Source organism: Nyctereutes procyonoides, unplaced genomic scaffold (genome assembly GCF_905146905.1).
Source record: "Nyctereutes procyonoides isolate TBG_1078 unplaced genomic scaffold, NYPRO_anot_genome, whole genome shotgun sequence".
Lineage (NCBI taxonomy): Eukaryota > Metazoa > Chordata > Mammalia > Carnivora > Canidae > Nyctereutes > Nyctereutes procyonoides.
Genome location: NW_026575132.1, coordinates 22,048,830 through 22,065,094, shown reverse-complemented (window position 1 = coordinate 22,065,094; position 16,265 = coordinate 22,048,830). Strand labels below are relative to the sequence as shown.

Genomic DNA, 16,265 nt, shown 5'->3' with positions numbered 1-16,265 from the left:
AAACTTTAGTGTTCATTTTTCACCTAACCTCAGTTTAAAATAAGGCCAAACTGGATTTAACTTTTGTGAAGTAAGTTAGTAGAGGGGACATAGGGAATTGATAATTTTAAATGGATGTTTTGGGTTACTTAAAAAAAAAAAAGAAAAAAGCTTACTGGTGACAGAATTACGTTGTAAAATCCTAGAGAGATCCAATTTAGAATCAAGGAAACAAGAGCTCTGGGTTTAGATTGCTATTCCAAATAGCGTTTTATTGGGGGAAAAATAAAGGACTAATAAAATAACTCTTGAAATGCATTGAGCATTAAGGCTTTGAGTGACGATTCAATGGAGATGGTGGGGAATTACTAGGTAGAGAGGAAGCTAAATACTGAGACTTAAGATTCTATCAAGTGAAAGCCAGTTTATATCTTTTTCTAGTCTTTAAGTGATTTTAACACTGTTGTATCTCCCCTTTCTTAATAGCCAAACACTGGTCAGCGTAGGGATGGACCTCTTGTGCTTATAGGCAGTGGGCTTTCTTCAGAACAACAGAAAATGCTCAGTGAGCTTGCAGCAATTCTTAAGGCTAAAAAATGTGCTGAATTTGACAATACAGGTGAGGTTTTTTATATATTTATTTTTGGTTCAAAAATTTTTTTAAATAGATAATCCCTTTGTAGACCTCCCTTGATAATTTATGTTTTAACCATTGGGGATTAGCAGTATACTCTGAATTTTGTAATACATTGAAAAAGTGTTTATAAACTACTTGCAGGCCTAATTTAGTCAGGAAATGTTAAGTTTAAAGCTTTGCACATATTTTAGGACCGAATAGTTGTCAGAAGGGCAAAATTAAGAGTTCACTAATGACAAATAAATTGTGTGCAATGTAGTGCTTTAATTCTTTAGTTATAGTTTGAAAATAAAAATGTTTGCTAATGTGGCTTTCAGATACAGGGTTTATGGTCTGATTTTTCATGTTGTTGACCAGGATGGAGAATGATACTAACTTTAATAAAGTCTAATATTTAAGTGTAAAAAGTGTTGCTTTTGGTCTTTTAAAAACTTTATTTATTTGAGAGAGAGCGCAGTGAGAGAGAGATTACAAGCAGAGTTGAAGGGCAAAGGGAGAGGGACAAGCAGATGCCCCCCTGGGCAGGGAGCCTGATCCTGGTACCCTGGGATCACAGCCCAAGCCGAAGGCAGACTTTTAACCGACTGAGCCACCCAGGTGTGCCTAAAATTGTTGCTTTTGAAGAAGATTCAGGTTATGAAGCATAGACTAGCTGGTATAATAGTTAAAGAATTATTTTGGTTTAAATCTCTGTTTCTCTTCTTTTTTTTTTTTTTTTTTTTTTTTTTTTATATTCTAGTAACTCATGTCATTGTTCCTGGGGATACAGTTCAAAGTACCCTGAAATGTATGCTTGGGATTCTCAATGGATGTTGGATCTTAAAATTTGAATGTAAGTACTGGATGTGGGAGAACTACAAAATGAATTAAGTTGATGAATTTCATTTTTTATGGTGCTCTACTGCCAATAATTATTTAAGGAACTTAATACTTTTTTTTAAACAAAGCTTCTTATATTAATGATATCATTTAGATGTTCTTGATGAATGTCCACAGAAGCGTTTTTTAGTCGTTTTTTAATTTCTTTTTTTCTACACTTTGAAATATTTTAATGAAGAGTGAATGAATATATGGTGGAATTTTAAGAATTTTAAGCTTAAGTTATCCATATCACTCTCATGGTATATTTAACTTTATAATAAACACCTGTTTTAAATATACTACCATGACATTAAATAATTTATTGCTTTTGTTTTATGATTTTTTTTTTAGGGGTTGGGGAGGGACAGGGGGAGATGGGGAGAGAATTTTAAGCAGGCTCCATACCCAGTGTGGAGCTAGACATGGGGCTCGACCTCACAACCCTGAGATCATAACCTGAGCTGAAAGCAAGAGTCAGATGCTTAATTGACTGAGCCACCAGGCGCCCCTCATATTAAGATGTCTAAAAACTATGTATGCTTTCTTAGCTGATCCAGTATATTTTCGGGAGCTATAAGAACTTTAGACTGCCTTGTACTACCTGATTTGAGGCAATTAATACCAGCTATTATCCAAACCTCTGATGAAGAAGTATCATCCTTATCTGCTTCTTGTTGGTGGTCAAGCACACTGCCTTCAGAATTGCCTTTCACCTTCCCTGCTTGCACTTGTTCGTTTTCTTACTCTTGGATTCCCTTAGGACTCATGGAGCTCCACTGTACATTTCTTTGTATCCTCCAATGAATCTGTAATTATTTCAGATTAAAAAATTTAAAAAAGATAGTATTTTTAATGAAACTTTCTTTTTATGAAGCAAATGTTGGATTAGAATTAGTTTTAAAAAACTTTGTTATAGCTTTGTGCTTTGAAGATTTTATAGTAGGAATGCTTGATTTATCAAGATCTGGATTATTATTAATTTAATCTGTAGTTTGAAATTAATTTGGTTTGTAGAACAGTTTCTCTTTAGCAATTGGTATTCATGTCCTTTTTAAATGCAGTTCCCATTGTCCTTGTGATCATAGTCTCCACTGATATAGGTCGGATCCGGCTAAGGCTATGACCAGCACTGTGATTCGTCTATTCTCATCCATATCTGTTATTATCTGTCCTGGTTAAGACCAGTTTAAGAAGTATGATAAGCAGTTGGACTGATTGATTATGTACATAGAAAAAAAATTTCTCTTTCTGCCTCACTTTTATTTTTGAACTTCTTTTCCCTTTTAAATCTGTGGCAAGTCTTAATGGACCATCGTGTTTAAAACATTTGGTTTCATGATTGTAGATGCTGTTTTACTGAACCTGCTCCAGAAGCTTTGCCAGTGGTTATAGGAAGGAACAGATTTTTGTAATAACAAGGTCTTGATAATAAAGAAACCATGTGAAATTTTGAAAAGACATTGCTGGTTTAAGTCTTTTTCTTGTGAATATTCTCAACTTGCTTCTGGTTAAATATACAGGCTACATGATTCATTTCCATAAAATCTGCCTTCTTTAAGAAATGGAAGTTGTATCATTTTAATGACTTGGCCATGTCATTTTTATAAAGGAATCACGATGGACTCAAGCTGACTCAATAGTGTGTTATTTGGTGAGTCTCATAGTGGTGAATAACACACTTGAATGTCAATGGTTCTGTACGATAAAGGATGCATGGAATCAGTTATTTATGATTATATTTATTTATTTGAGAGAGAGTACAAGTAGGGATGGAAGGAGGGGCATTCAGAGAGGGAGAAGCAGACTCGCTGCTGAGCAGGGAGCCTGATGCAGGGCTTTATCACAGGACCCTGAGATAACAACCTGAAACAAAGGCAGATGTTTAATGCAATGAGCCACTCAGGCACCCTGCATGGAACCTCTTAACTGAAGTTTGTATCCTTGTACTTTCTAACAAAGAGTCAAAGAGAAATAGGGTCAGGGTTTGGGACAATTATTGTAAACAGTCACTGAGTTTATCAAAAGAAGGCAAGAAACTGCAAATACCTTCTGTACTAATAATATCTATATTTCTCACTACATTGTTTTTTGTGTCATATATATCTATCAATTTGATTTTTTAAAATGTTCAAATCTATTGAAAACTCTCTGAAACAAACATGTATATTGGAGAAAGAGGAGATGGACCAAAGCTTTCAAAATTAATTGTAAAGATTTATGACTTATGAAAAGTAGGTCTTGTGGTTGAAGATATCCATGAACTTGCTGGTAAACAAAATCTTCTTTAATGTATGGAAACTTCAATATTATCTTTATGGGATTTTCCATAAACCGACTAGATTCAAGAGGAAATTTTATCTGAACTTTTCTCTACATAATTACCAAAATAATGTAACAGATTAAATGAATTTAAACAAATCAACAAAAAAAATTCTAACTCTCCAAATTTAGCTATTGAAAATTTTCTATTTAACCATATTTTGTCTTAATTGATTATGTATCTTATTTTCCCACTTTATGTATGTATGTAGAGTATATTACAGTGCCACAGTTAATGACTATACTGACAGATTGAGACTAGGCCATAGTTATACTATTGTATCAGCCATTTGTCTCATATTTGTTTTGTAGATATTTTGCAGAAATGGGAGATACATATAGGAAAATTCCTTTAAGATTATATTTATGGCTAAACTCCTGCTCAAGTCTTGGTTCTGGCAAATTCTTTATAGGCAACTCAGAGCCATTATCGTACAAGGGTGGATTTTGGTAATTAAAGACATGACTAGAATAAAAAAATATAAAATGCATGAATAAGTGACTTTTATTCACCTTATAGGCTGTAAAATGGAGCTACATCTTAAAGATGTAAACTAGTCTTCAAAAAAGAGGAAATATCTTTTATTGACTTGTCTTTTGAGTACACTTCTTTCAAAATTTCCTCTAGACCGACCTTTTTTCAAAAAAATTAATTCTGCCTTTTCATGTCTCCTCTCAATGTGAAGAAGAGAGCAGATGGCTGTCATCTTTTCTTTAATAATCTCTCCCTCTCCCTGTCCTCTTAAGTTTAGCTGCAGGAGAAGTTTTGAAAATCCTTAGCACCTGAGGGCATTGCCATGGGAATGTACCAAACCTTTTACCCTAGACTGGTGTCTGTCAGGTGAGGAGGCACCAAAAAGGGTGTTTTAGTTGAGGAGGATGGAACCTAAAAGATGATCATTATGCCATCATATTATAAATGACCTCACAATCAGTTTAATAAACTTTTCTATTTAAAATTTGTCTCTTCAAATTTTATTCTATTCAATAAAATAGAATAGAATCTATTTAGTTCCATTTAAACTTTGCTAATTTCCAAAAATAAACAAACCAAAGCATTTCTATCAACTAAAATTGGTAGGCAGCTTCATGCTTAACAGAAATCCTCCACCAGAGATTCTGTAAAAATTATTAAAAAAAAAATCTTTTGATCTGATAGTCCCACTTCTGAGAATTTGTCCTTAGCAAGAAATACAGAAGAAAGAAAAACTTACTTTCATTGTTATTTCCAATAACAAGGCATAAGGGGAATAGCATTAAATATGAAATAATTAAGAAAAGGTTAAATACATTCTCTGGGGATCCCTGGGTGGCGCAGCGGTTTAGCGCCTGCCTTTGGCCCAGGGTGCAATACTGGAGACCCAGGATCGAATCCCACGTCGGGCTCCCGGTGCATGGAGCCTGCTTCTCCATCTGCCTGTGTCTCTGCCTCTCTCTCTCTCTCTGTGACTATCGTAAGTAAATAAAAATTAAAAAAATAAATACATTCTCTGAAAAAGTTCGTATTATGTGATAATTATTAAGACAAAGTATTATAAAGAACAGGATTGTTGAAGTGTTAAAAAAAGCATAATACAATTACATCTTCACTTTTAACAATATATAAATGTGTAAATACAGGCAAAAGAAACAATCAAAAGGAAACATTGGTGAATCGGTAGGTGGAGGCCTGTTGGTAACAGTTCTAAAAACAATATGTGTCTTGGTGGCTTTGTCAGTTAAACATCTGACTTTTGATTTTGGCTTGAGTGTGGAGCCTACTTGGGATTCTTTCTCCCTCCAACTCCCTCCCTGCCCTGTGCGTACATGGTCATTCTCTCTCTCTGAAAAACAAAAACAAATCCAATATGTGTCTTTTAGATGAAATCCAAGTGCTGTCAGAAGAAATTCAGCTTCCTAAGTTCTCATGACAATTAGAAAGTTTATCTTCTTTTTCAGCTTTCCAAAGATTAATTGGGCAGGAAAGGGTGGGCTTCAGTCTTAATCAGGGAAATTAGAACTTGTGTGTGTATATTGCTGCAGTCAGATATACCAGATCTCTTATATCAGTTCTGTAGACCTGCCAGTCAAAATGGAAATTCTTATGTACATATTTAAACTATATGACTAAAAAAGAATACCAGGTATGAATTATTTAGAAAAAATTTTAGATGTTTGAAAAAAGAAAAAAGCTTGGTTTTTAACCACAACTCTAAAAAGGGGATTATTTTGATATTAATAATACAAGGTTTTAGAAATGATACGCAAATTTTGCCTAATAAAATTTTGTGATATAGCATGTAGCATGATTTTATATATATATATGTATGTATATATATATTTGTATATATATATATATAAATATAAAGATACAAAGATATATTTATTTTAGAGAGTGTGAGCCAGGGAAAAGGGAGAGGGAGAGAGAATCTCAAGCAGACTCCTGCTGAGCACAGAGCCCAAGGCAGGGCTTGATCTCCTGACCCTGAGATCATGACCTGAGCTGAAACCAAGAATTAGGCTCAACCAGCTGAGCCACCCAGGCACCCCAGTACATCATATGATATATTTTTGTGATAGAATTTGACCCGCTTTTCAATACACATGTGAAACAAATAAATTCAGCATACTGTCCTATGAAGAAAATGTTTTCATGTATAAATATGTTTTTGTAATTGGAATACTAGCTTAAAACGTGCCAGAAATAAGTTGTTAAATGGTATTTATGTAGGATTACAAAATCTAATGATCTGTGGTACCATTTTCTGTGATATCCCAAGTCTAGATGTTTATGATGGCATGAGTGGAACATTTAGCTTTTATTTTATATTTTCAGCCTTCATTTCATTGTCCTTCCACCCTATACTGTGACATTTCATAATACTGAGCTTATTTCTTCTTGTACCAGCCATGCAGGTTTTCAGAAATTGCAGGGAGAATGGATGTTCTTCCTTTTTTTTTTTTTTGTCACTGTTGTGAAAGGTTTCCAGTGATGATTTCCTTTTTTCTAAAGTTTAGCGATATCATAGCCTCTTTGCCTAAAAAGCCTAGTAGAAAAGCTGTACAAATAAAATAATTTGTTTATTCCATCTTTGTTGTATTTTATAATCACTTGTATATAGCTGTGGATTCAGGAACACCCCCCTCCCCTTTTTTCTTACTCCTTCCCACTTCTATGATTTAAAGCTAGATTTTTCTTTTCTAAAACTAGGAAAATGATTAAGTTTAGTATAGATTTGCAAACATCATTAGCAGTTCATAAAAATGTACATTCATTATGTGCTGTTATGAGGTATAGGAGATAAGAGTGGTTACTAGAGATTTAAGATAAAGGAATACCTTTCGTATATAGTACAGACTTCATTTAAAAAACTTATAGCACAGAATTCATAAGCTGCATTAGTCTGCAAAGATTCCAGGCTTTGCTAAGGTAGCCAGAGCTACCTTAATGATTTTGAGTTAATGACTTTGAATTAAGTAGTACTTTGGGAATTGGGCTGCTTACCTATATGTAAAAAAGTAGTAAGTCAGGGCCAAAGGAAAGCTTACCTGAAATGGTAAACAGGATCAGGAATATATGTGGGCTAAAAAAATCTGAGTTCTAATAAAATAAGTAATTCATTCCTATATTTATGCAAAATGATAGCTTTAGTCACATCTTGAAACATAATGGAACATGTGAAAAGAAGGAAAGGATATAAACTTTTTTGAGGATATTGGGCCCACACATTTTAAGATACATATATCATTTTGGCATATGTAGAAATCTATGTTTACATAAATAAAACAGCTTGTTCATGTAAAATCATTTCAGTTTGGAAATTGTTAGCTGAGAAAGCTAATAAGTGGTCTTACATATATGTCTTATTTCTTCAAAAAAAAGTCTAAGTGAGATGCCTGGAAGACTTAGCCGTTGAGCATCTACCTTCGGCTCAGGTTGTGGTCCCAGGGTCCTGGGATCGAGTTCCACATCGGGCTCTCTGCAGGGAGTCTGCTTCTCCCTGTACCTATGTCTCTGCCTCTCTCTCTGTGTCTCCCATGAGTAAATAAATAAAATCTTAAAAAAAAAAATTAAGAGGCTAAGTATCCGTCTTTCTGCTAAACTCTTTTAGTGTCAGATGATGGAATAATACCAACTTTACTAAGTACATGTTACGAAAATAAAACCTCTTTTGGTTAAGTTTTTAGAAATATCTTTTAATGAATGGAAAATGGCCTATTTTAAAATCTTGATGTATATATAGATAATAAGGATTACAGTATATATTGTACTTAGGATGACTTTATGCCAGTGAATGTTACGAAAGGTCTGATATTTTGTTTAACATGGAAGATAGGTTTAGGAATTCTTGCTGCAGTTTGCTTAACTTTCATTGAGTAAATAAAATCTTAAAATAGGGATCCCTGGGTGGCGCAGTGGTTTAGCGCCTGCCTTTGGCTCAGGGCGCGATCCTGGAGACCCGGGATCGAGTCCCACGTCGGGCTCCCGGTGCATGGAGCCTGCTTCTCCCTCTGCCTATTTCTCTGCCTCTCTCTCTCTCTCTCTGTGTGTGTGACTATCATAAATAAATAAATTAAAAAAATAAATAAAAAAAAATCTTAAAATATTATCCAATGTCTCTACTTGTTAATTAGGTAGTATTTAGGCTGGTAGGTTCTTCCATTTTATTGATGATGTTAATAGGTCACTATTTAAATTGCTGAAAGTTTATTTTAAAGTACCTTATTTATTTATTTTTTACTTGTTAGTAAATCAGGTTAGTTGGTTTACGTATTGGTATGTAATTATCTTAAATGTCGGTAAGTAAATGTTGAGAAAGAGTAGCAGCTTTGGCATCAGTCCGAGTAAATAACTCATTGATTCACTAAAGACAAAGCCAAATGCATGGTCTCCCTACACCCCCACTGCCAGGGTAGTAGCAGTTTTTGCCATTTGGTTTACTTTTTTGCTAATCTCTTAAAAATGAAGATCATCCTATTTAGACATCTATTAAGAGGTTTTATGACTTTAAGAGAAGTATGTTAAATCTGCGTAGAGAATGCCTGGCATTTCCTTAGATACTTTATTTTTTAATTAAATGATAAAGATTAAACAACTGATCTAGGAGTTGGAAGATCTCTGAGTTCTCATTCTTGGTTATGTCTCTGAGAAACTGCTTAAATCTCTTAAGACTTAAGTATCAGGGTGCCTGGGTGTCTCAGTCCGTTTTTGGTTCAGGTCATGATCTCAGGATCCTGGGATAGAGCAGAATTGGGCTCCCTGCTCAGTGGAGAGTATGCTTCTCCCTCTTCCTCTGCCACTTGCTCGGCTCGTGCACTCACCTACCCTCTCATAAAGAAATAAAACCTTAAAAAAAAAAAGACTTAAATTTGTCTATCTGAAATGAAAAGATTGATTAGACAAAGCATCATGCATTTCAAATTGTCAATCTAAGGGCCAAAGTAGACTGAGTGAACAACTCAGTCCAGCATAACCTTTAAAGTTTTGCATTTTGATGTATGATATCCATTTTCCTATTGGTTACAGTCTCCACAACTTCCTGCCCCTTAATACCGTTACATTATTCCTTAAAACTTTACGTAGTCCGATTGGCCCTTGTAGGTAGTCAAGTTGCAACCCTTAGGCTAGATGTCATTCTTAATTTTCAAAAAATTCTTGATGTTTTCTATGCTATGACCGCAACTAACAGAATACTTAGTCACCATGCAAGCATATTATTAAAGACCTGTATGCTGTTCCTTAATTTTCGGGGTGGGGGGGCGGGGATTGCTTTATTTTCTTTCTTCTTGATAATTAAGTGATACAGAGAATTGGCAGATTGTTGCTTAGAATAAGAGAATGTCAGAAGAATGTACTCTTGATTCAACTCACTAATTAGAGCGTTGGATTTCTCTCTCTTACTCTGTAGAAATTTATTGAGCAACTGCTCTAAAGCTGTAAATTTTATGGCTTAAGGCGTTTTCATACTCTAGAAGCACTGGCGTCTTCCCACTGAACTGCTGTAACTGCTTTGCTGCCCTATTTGTGACCGCTAGATGCTACACTTCCCTCATTCTCATATCTGGTGATTGAAACTAATACCAGCATGTTGCCAGGATCAATAGATAACCATTTTAATATGCTTTTTTGACCATTTAAATAATCAACTAAATGAATTTGTAAAATGGATAAATAGCAAGCATAGGCACAATCCATTTATTTATTTCTGTATTTAAGACCTTTACTTTTCACTTGTACCAGTAGTTATTATAGGAGTATTCAGTTGTTGGCTTTATATGCTCTCATGTTCATTCATCAAAGATACTGGTCTGACTGCTCTGCAAGTGTCATTAGGAAAGGGGATTTAAGAAGAGGAATACATGCTTAAGTGATAGAAAGAAAATAACTTACATGTAGAATAATGAGTTTAAGGTAAGTCCATGATTTAGCTAGATTGCTCACGTTATTTAGGTTGGTTTTTAATATAGAAATAGTATGTGATATAATTTAAGCACACTGGTGTTATTTCTTTTTTTTTTATTTTATTTTTTTTTATTTTATTTTATTTTTTTTTTATTTTATAAATTAATTTTTATTGGTGTTCAATTTACCAACATACAGAATAACACCCAGTGCTCATCCCGTCAAGTGTCCCCCTCCGTGCCCGTCACCCATTCACCCCCACCCCCCGCCCTCCTCCCCTTCCACCACCCCTAGTTCATTTCCCAGAGTTAGAAGTCTTTATGTTCTGTGTCCCTTTCTGATATCTCCCACACATTTCTTCTCCCTTCCCTTATATTCCCCTTCACTATTATTCATATTCCCCAAATGAGTGAGAACATACACTGTTTGTCCTTCTCCGATTGACTTACTTCACTCAGCATAATACCCTGCACACTGGTGTTATTTCTATGATACTTTGACCTAGTCAAAAATATTGAGACTCATTTCCTTTTTTTTTTTTTCCTTCAGAGATTTTATTTATTTGGGCTGGAGAGAGAGTGAGTGAGTGAGAGAGAGCGCAAGAGCACAGGGTGGGGAGGAGCAGGCTCCACACTGAGCAGGAAGGCTCAACATGGGGCTCAATCCCAGGATGCTGGGATTATGACTTGGGCCGAAGGCAAGGCACTTAACCGACCGAGCCAGCCAGGGGACCCAGCATAAGCAAAATTAACAAATTAAGAATCACATGATAGGGAATTATAGATATTCCAAGGCTGAGTGTTGAATATCAATATTCACTGACAGTCCCAAGTTAAAAAAAATCCAGTCTCTTAACAAAGCTCTGCTTTTGGAGAGTTGGAGAATCCAGTTGTTAAAATCCTCTGATTTTTATATATTAAGTAGTATCTTAGGACATCGCTATTGAAGCAGCTCTAAAGCATTTGAAATATTCACCAAGTTATCTTTAGACTGGGGACTTCAGTTGTGTACCTGTCAAATTCCCAACATTTACCAAGCTCTGCTTACCTTGTGACAAGTGCTGTTGTGCTTCTGCTGGGTGGCCATCTGACCTAGGTGCTGTGGACAAAAGCACTTTCCTTAATACCAGATCATCTAAGAGTCTAACAAGAGGTTAAACATAGGACTGTAGAAATGAGCAGTGCAGGTGAAAAGCCCTCAAGTTCAAATCATGATCAGGGACTTTTTATCCACCTTCATTTTGGTAATTGCTATGAATAAAAATTCAGGTTTTTATAATTGCATGTGAAATAGTGTATTGATTTAGGTTTTTCAGAAAAGAAACTAAAATTAGTGTTCAGTACACTTCATTGCTCAGTTCTCTGAAGGAAAGATTTCTTCTGTTTTCTTTATATGGAAAACCATTTTTATTACATTTTGTTTTACCTAAGTAAGGTTTCTATTTCTGTTTCAGAACAATACTTAACGAGGGAGAAGAAAAAGCACATAGATAAACTACTTGTTTCAGTGAGAAACAAATACTCGATACTTATTTTGCTGTTATCCTTGTTTTTTGTTAGGGGTGAAAGCATGTCTACAGAGAAAAGCATGTGAACAAGAGGAAAAATATGAGATACCTGAGGGACCCCATCGAAGCAGGCTCAACAAGGAACAGCTGGTATTTGTCTTTTGATACCACTTTCATTGTTCTTATTATAACTTAATATTATCACCATCAGGAAAAACTTCTCTTGCCCTTTCAACAAGTACAGGTGACTGATTAAAATTTTAATTGCGCTTGTTTCAAGCACTGGATTCTGAGAGATGATCACAATGAGCAGTAAAACCCAGAAGGTGATAATTTCATACTGTTAATGGATTGTTGGCATCTTGAACATTCCCATAAACCTTTCAGAATCTGAGGTTAGTCTCAGAGACAGAGTAACTTGAAAGAAGACTTACGGCCACTGCTCGGATTTAGTTCCCATATGTCTTTATTGCCACGTATTGCAGTTTTAATGGATAATATTCCATTATCCTGTGTATGTATATATTAGAAGTGACAAAGAAAAATTTTCATAGAGGGCAATTGTGAATTTTTTTTTTCATAATGCACAAGGAGAGGTGTGTTTCAGAGCTAAATGGATGCCTAGCCATAGCTTCATAATGTATTGTGCCCCAAGGAATATGTATCTGGAACCCTGGAGGCCACACTCCCACCGAGGCTGTTCTAGAGACCCAAGGTTAGTAACATAGGGAACTGAGTCAAGATCCACAGAAATGATGTTACTTGTATAATTTTTTTTTAAAGTATAACCTGGTATCCCTGAAGGACATTTCAGATACCGTTGGAGTTCTTGGGACTTTAAGTCCCACCAAATGTAAATAACATTCTGATAAAAGAAGTTTGATGAGCAGTTTTTGTTTGCTTTTTTTTTTTTTTTAAAGGTTTTATTTATTTACTCATGAGAAACAGAGAGAGAGAGAGAGAGAGAGAGAGAGAGAGAGAGAGGCAGGGACACGGGCAGAGGGAAAAGCAGGCCCCATGCAGGAAGCTCGATGTGGGACTCGATCCTGGGATTCCAGGATCATGCCCTGGGCCAAAAGCAGGCGCTAAACCACTGAGCCACCCAGGGATCCCTGTTTGCTTTTTTAAAACATGTATGTGTGTGTGTGTACAGAGACACATGCATACACACAAAGCACACCTAATCTGAGGAGAATGAGGTTCCTTAGATGGTGACTGAGTTTTAGGAAAAAATTGTAAATAGGAAACCTATAAATACATAAGTATATTTCTTGACCCAAATAGCTTACTTGAAATACAGCTTATCCTAGCACTTCATTTAAGCAGCTTCTTAACTGCTCATGACTATTTATCTTTATTTTCCTCATTCATATGCAGTGTTTTAAAATATTTTGATCTGCTTTTAACAAGCTTTTTCTTGTTATTTCAGCTGCCAAAGCTGTTTGACGGATGCTACTTCTATTTTGGGGGAACCTTCAAACACCATCCCAAGGACAACCTTATTAAGCTTGTCACTGCTGCTGGGGGCCAGGTCCTCAGTCGAAAGCCCAAGCCAGACAGTGATGTGACTCAGACTATCAATACGGTTGCGTACCACGCGAGACCAGATTCCGATCAGCGCTTCTGCACACAGTATATCATCTACGAAGATTTGTCTAATCATCACCCAAAGAGGGTTCGGCAGGGCAAAGTCTGGATGGCTCCTTCCAGCTGGTTTATAGATTGTGTGATGTCCTTTGAGTTGCTCCCTCTTGACAGCTGAATATTACACCAGATGAACATTTCAGATTGAATTTACAGATTGAACTTACACAGTGTGAGAACCCAGCCATTGCACTGTTGTGATCATTCACATTTTTAAAAATAGGTAGACTCATTCATACGTATTTTTTCCTTAAATTAAAAACAAAAAACAAAAAACAAAACACCTTATGCCAGATTAGGAACTCATTTGGTGTTTACCATTTAGATGCTGAGATTGTTTTTGACGGATTTTTCTTTTTAAATCTGGTGTATGCTTTGATTCATCATGTCTTTTTATTCAAATTATCAGCTATCAAAGATTAATGAGAGAGTATCAGAACTATTGGTTAAATATACAAGCAGTATGGTTATTATCTCAGCCTTTTAATGTTCTTTGATGAAAAAACTCCACACTTTGCCACCAGCAGAAATGCTTCCCATGCTTAGTAAACAAAAAATATTGTCAAATAATTGATTCTGGCTTTATTTTAATACAGTACCTGGTCTGAGTGTACCACCATAGGTGTTAAATTCTTCTGTTTACAATTGTCTTCATCTTACGTTTCATTTCTTATACTTCATGGGGATTGTCAGTTCCTCTGTTTTTATCCCTTCTTTTATCTTATGTATTCATCAAGAAATCATGATTTAAACCATAGCAGCATTCTTTGGTGGTGAAAATCAACACTGGGCACCTGGTACGTATTTTTATTATATATACTTGCTTATCGCTAACTATCAATTTGCGACTGTGCCTACAGTGTATGTGTATATACGTAGAGCATTTTCTCTCACACATTTAGTCTCACCAGATGAGTGAATTGTCAATCAAATGTTAATAAATTAAATTAGGAGCCAGTTCTTCTTCTGGTAGACCTCACTACATATTGCTAAAATAATTGTTTTGAAGGTCTTAATTTCTTTTGTAAGATTTTTTATTTACCCCTTTTAGATTGCTGTGGAGGCAGAAGTTGGGGATTATTTGTAAGAAGCAGAATTCTTTAGTAAGTCTTCCTAGAAACTGAACATACTTCTAATATGAAAGACAGGGGAAGGGAGACACTGTGGGACCTGCCAGGTTTGGTCTCTGATGCACTGGAGATGGTCAAGGTGTGGATGACAATACTGAGAGTCTGAAGCGAACGAACATACTAAGATGCATTTATTTGTGTGTTTGAGATTCTGCTGATTATTTCAAAATAAATCTTACTGTAATTCCCTCTTTGACACGGCACGTTTCCATATAAAGAAACACATTATGTAAACGCGGTGATACACTGCGGACCCTGACCTTCACGGATGAATTAGCTCCTCAGCGCTGTCCGACCAGCCATGTGCTTATCCCACATTTTATTGTTATGGAGAATGATGAACAGCACAGCACCACACAAATCTGAGGGGTTAGATAATGTTTGGATTAAATAATTTGGGACACTCTGGGATTTCACTTGTCATTTTTGATTTATGACGGACTTGTCACTTTCTATTGCCTCATCGGTCACATTCCTAGACAGCGTTGTGTCTCCCTCGGATTTGAATCCCTTTTTGTAAAACCACTTTGGGGGTTGCCCACTCTGCTTCATTCATTTTCTTGGTTTGTCCCCACCCACCCTCCCTCTTTGTTGTATTTTGTCCCCCACTATTAAGCGGTTCTGTTTTTGGTTCTTTTTAAGTATTTATTTTGATAGAAGTTGGTTGATGTTAAGCTTCTAAGCCTTGTAATTTCTGCGTAGATAATACTTGTAATGTTTTATTTTTCAATCATAGATTCAAGCTTCCTTTTTATTGAGTATAAATCATTAAAGTTATTAGTGTATCTGTATCTCTGTATCTTCTACAAGTAGCTTACTTACTGCGCGCTCTTGAAGCGTGAGACTCCGCAAGACCTGGGAGGAAACCTTTTCAGCGAACAAAGCCTGTCTTTCGGAACACTAACACATATAATTAACTTTGGATAGAAATCTCTGTAAAGTATATTAGATGCTTTATTACCTTAAATAAATACGTCTGAACAGAGTGTAACCTTGATAGTTTGAAATTGTCATTAGGAGGGTCATTAATCGATGACACAGTGACTCCTTCATGATTCCATTAAATCCAGAGGGTCAGCAGCTTGTCTGTAGTATCACCCAGGGCTGCTTTCTACTTCTGCCTTCATTTTTGTAGTTTCTTCCCTTGGCAGCCACTACTTGCAGCTACTTATCTATTTCCTTCTTAAAAAAAATTGTTTTTTAATGTTATTTATTTGAGAAAGTATTGAATGAGAGAGAGCATGAGCAGGGGGAGGGGGCAGAGGGAGAAGTAGACCCCCCACTGAGCAGGGAGCCCCATTCAGGACTCCTTCCCAGGACCCTGAGCCCAAGGCAGCTACTTAACTGACTGAGCCACCCAGGTGCCCCCTACTTATCTATTTCCATTAATATTTTACGCTTTTTTTTTTTTTTTAAGAATTTTATTTATTTATTCATAGAGACAGAGAGAGAGAGAGAGGCAGAGACACAGGCAGAGGGAGAAGCAGTCTCCATGCAAGGAGCCCGATGTGGGACTCAATCCCGGGTCTCCAGGATCATGCCTCAGGCTGCAGGCGGCACTAAACCGCTGTGCCACCGGGGCTGCCCTGTTTTACCCTAATTACTTTTTTTTTTTTGACTTGCTAAGGAATAAAAACCAGGCACGAACCATTTTTGAATTATGAGGATAAATAAGCAACGTGTGAGGGTTTGGGTGATTCACCAAAGAGTTAGATACTTAATGTTTTTGGAGAAAATAATTACCATTTATTTTACCTGTCTTGATTTCTTCTGAGCATGCTCTGTGAGTTTGGTGATTGACCCCTG

The 16,265-nt window shown here is 36.1% G+C and overlaps 1 protein-coding gene across 2 annotated transcripts in view; it reads left to right on the top strand.

Moving 5' to 3' along the window:
• The window catches only part of BARD1 (BRCA1 associated RING domain 1), a 79,244-nt gene extending 63,805 nt beyond the window's left edge, over positions 1-15,439 (top strand). For both annotated transcript variants that reach the window (XM_055345543.1, XM_055345544.1), the window contains 4 exons: positions 466-598; positions 1,356-1,448; positions 11,738-11,835; positions 13,115-15,439. In XM_055345543.1, the coding sequence (XP_055201518.1) occupies positions 466-598; positions 1,356-1,448; positions 11,738-11,835; positions 13,115-13,447 (657 nt within the window). In that variant the 3' untranslated portion in view covers positions 13,448-15,439. The remainder of the gene's footprint in view (positions 1-465; positions 599-1,355; positions 1,449-11,737; positions 11,836-13,114) is intronic.
• Positions 15,440-16,265: the final 826 nt, after the last annotated feature.